At 36.2% G+C, this 3,476-nt stretch overlaps 1 protein-coding gene across 1 annotated transcript in view; it reads left to right on the forward strand.

Moving 5' to 3' along the window:
* The window catches only part of LOC109586688 (uncharacterized), a 9,629-nt gene extending 7,879 nt beyond the window's left edge, over window positions 1-1,750 (forward strand). The window contains exon 4 of the mRNA XM_020002898.1: window positions 687-1,750. Within this exon, the coding sequence (XP_019858457.1) occupies window positions 687-1,750 (1,064 nt within the window). The remainder of the gene's footprint in view (window positions 1-686) is intronic.
* The last annotated feature ends 1,726 nt before the right edge of the window (window positions 1,751-3,476 follow it).

Here is a 3,476-nt window from a genome sequence, read left to right on the forward strand (position 1 = left end):
CAAACCAAGATCATTATCACAAAGTGGACAATCTCAACCATTGTCAACAGCAAAAAAACAGCGACCACTTTCACAAACTGCCCAACCTCCACCAACAGCACCTAAGCCACGTCAACCATCACTAACTACACAACCTCCTCCAAAAGCACCTAAACCACACCGACCATCAATAACTAAAAAATTTCCACCACCAACACCTAAGCCAAGTCGATGTCAAGATTCATCATCAGCTTTAGATGATCCAACAGCAACAGTAATGCAAGATAAGGAGGGGAAGAAAGATCCATCATTATTCAAACCAATGGAAGGATCAATGTCACCAGAATACATTACAATGAAAGAGATGTTAGCTGATCTTGTTGATCTGTTGGCAGGAAATGCTCCAGTTATTTCACGATTAAATAATCATCTCTTTTCTCTTGCTGTCATACCTCAAGATGTACACAATGCTGTTACTAATCCTTATCCTACTCCAAATGAAAGAGCTACTCGACTCATCAATTCATTATTAACTAACATACAAACTCATTCTAATCCTAACAGTGTGTTCTCTTCTCTCATTACTTCACTACAGAAAGTAGGGCTAAAGAACATGGCATCTAAACTAATAGAAAATTTAAGTAAGATACAGTATCTTATACCCCGTCAATTAATTAATTAATTTTTTAATAATTAATTTATAATAGAAATGAAAGGTGGTCATGTTGATCCTAATCTAGAGCAGCAACCATCAGTCAGTAAGGGACCACTTCAACCAGTGGATGTCACTGCACAATCTCACACACCACAACCAACAATCACTCAATCACAATCATCTACTCCTACTACTGTCATTGAGCTCAGTTCGAAGAGTGAAGTTGCCGCCAATATTGAAAGTCTTCATTCTCGTTTTGCATCTCTTGATTCTGATATAAGAGATGAGTTTGAGGAGCTGGTGAACAAGGGTAAAGCAAATCTTAAAGCTGTAGCTAGGAGTGCAGCAGCTTATTTAAGCATTAAACTATCCAGTTTAAAATATGGCGACGTTGATGAATTATTTGATTCTCTTCAGCCTCATTATGATTTCTTCAGTTGTGGTGGTGTTCTTAAACACTTAGCAAACAAATATCTTTTAAATGCACAAACTGAGCTAACTCAATACATTGATAGTGTTGATAAATTCTCAGAATCATCACAATTGAAGCACATACGATCAACAATCAAAGAAAAATTGACATCAATACCAGCAGCAGCTTCACCAACCACTAGCGATCAAACAAAACCAGTCGTTTTTAAACTGAATGACAGATGGGAAGAAATGACAATAAGTAAACTCAAGACAGTCCTCAAGCATTACTTTGGAGTAACATCAGATCTCTTCAATCACATTAACTTCGATTATGGTTCAGTTGTTATTACACTGTTAATACCAACTTCACTATCACAGTCTCTCATTGATACAATTAATAAAAAAACAAACTCAATGAGTAGATTAGGAATATTGGAAGTTGCTGTTGACAATAAAGCAATTCCTATCAGAAGAGAAGATGATAACAATTTTGATGTTTCGCTCCATGATTCAGTTAAAGCTGGTGATAGTTTTGAAGTATCAATGCTACTGCAGTTAGGAGCTGATCCTAACAGTAAAGATGAGAGAGGAAAGAGTGCAGTAGAGATAGCTAATGAAGGAGGACACACTCAAATAAAAGAAATACTATTAACTGGTGGAGGTGAGTTATTTGATACTAATATTAATACACATCACACATAATGTTTTGTACCATAATACAGTAAACCCATACTAACAAACACTATCTATAGTGCACACCTCCTAATGGATAGCACCTAGTGTACCAATTGCATTCCTTACTGTATGAAATAACCTCCACATAAGGACACCTCTGTATAGCAGAAAAACTTTCACGTCCCAAAGTAACAGTGAATGAGTTTGACAATAAAACTTTATAAAAAAGAGTCACAAAACACAATAAAAATTATCAAAAATCATAGTCAATATGATTGTAAGTTATCATAAAGAATCTTCTACACTAAAAAGGGAAAAAATGAAAAGAAATAACATTTACAAGTACACTGTAAATGCAAAAATTCAAAACAGATAACTACCAGATACATGTATATATAATTAAATTAGCTTGTGCTTTGAAGTTGACTAGCTGGCATAATGGACTAAGGACTATAGAGAGAGAGAGTGAGAGAGAAAGAGAGAGACAATAATTATTGATTCGAATGCATTAATAAAACGTACAATTGATTTTGTTTACTGTCACATGATAAAAGATAGACCACACTTATTCCATCCTAGCAGCTGTAATGACTTACTGGTACAAAAACCAGCATCACCTGGAACAACACAGAAACGAACATCATTAATAAAATAATATAATACTGTATAGACCACCCACGCATTAGGTAACACTTCTTTGAAGTCAGCAAAACAGTGGGGATACAACGTGGCCAGCCACACCCACTGGTTGGCAAAAAGCAAATGGTATAGTGAGCTGTGGTGCTGTTGGGTGCCAAAACAGGCATGGAGAAAACAAGGAACTTGGCTTCTATAGAATCCCAGTTTTTCCAAAAAGAAGGAAAAAGTTGTGAATAAACACTATGAAGAGAAAAAACTGGAAACCAATCATTATACACAACTATGTGGAGATCATTTTGTCCTATGTAATTTTCTAGGAAGGCAGGTTGTTAACTCTGCTAATATAGACAGTCCCTACTGTTTTTGCCTATATAGAGCAAAGAATAATAAGATACGAGCAGTGTCGGGCAAAAAAAATAAACTCCCTATAAGAATAGCTTGGTGTAAGCTTCTTCAGCTAAGGGCCTTATAGCTGCATGAAGAAGCTTACACCAAGCTTTCTTTCTCCTCTTCCAAAAAAGACAAAAATTGTCCTAACATGTCAAATTTTGTAGTACAGTAGTAGGCCTCTAGTTGTTTCCAGGACATAAGCTGCTCTTGTGTGAATAGCCCAGGCCTGCTAACAAAGTAAGGCCAAACTCGAGATTTGGCCAGTTCCTCATCCCTGATGTAAATTGGACATTGTTTTTTCAGCAAATAAGGGCCATCATTGATCATCTGACCAACAGATTCCAGCTTTGCAACGTAGCCACTTTCTGGTATCTTCAAACAAAGACATAAAATGCTTACATCTGATGCAGTCATCATTGATGTAACAGTCATCATTGATGTTTTGCCGACTTCAAAGAAGTGTTACCTAATGTGCGGGTGGTCTATAGTGAGAAATTTTGGAGGTACTAAAATTTGGCAAATTGCTAAATTTTGGGATTGGCAAATTTTAGTTTGGCAAATTTGTGGCCAGGTGCCATTGACCATACATATAATGGCTCAAAATGGCAGATTTACTTTGGCAAATGGCTATCAAAACACCACAATCACCAATTTTAATTCCCTCCAAAATTTCCCACTATATGGTATATCATTTACACAATTTACCTACATGTACATGTATATA

This window comes from Amphimedon queenslandica, unplaced genomic scaffold, assembly GCF_000090795.2.
Source record: "Amphimedon queenslandica unplaced genomic scaffold, v1.1 AMPQUscaffold_12809, whole genome shotgun sequence".
Classification (NCBI taxonomy): Eukaryota; Metazoa; Porifera; class Demospongiae; order Haplosclerida; family Niphatidae; genus Amphimedon; species Amphimedon queenslandica.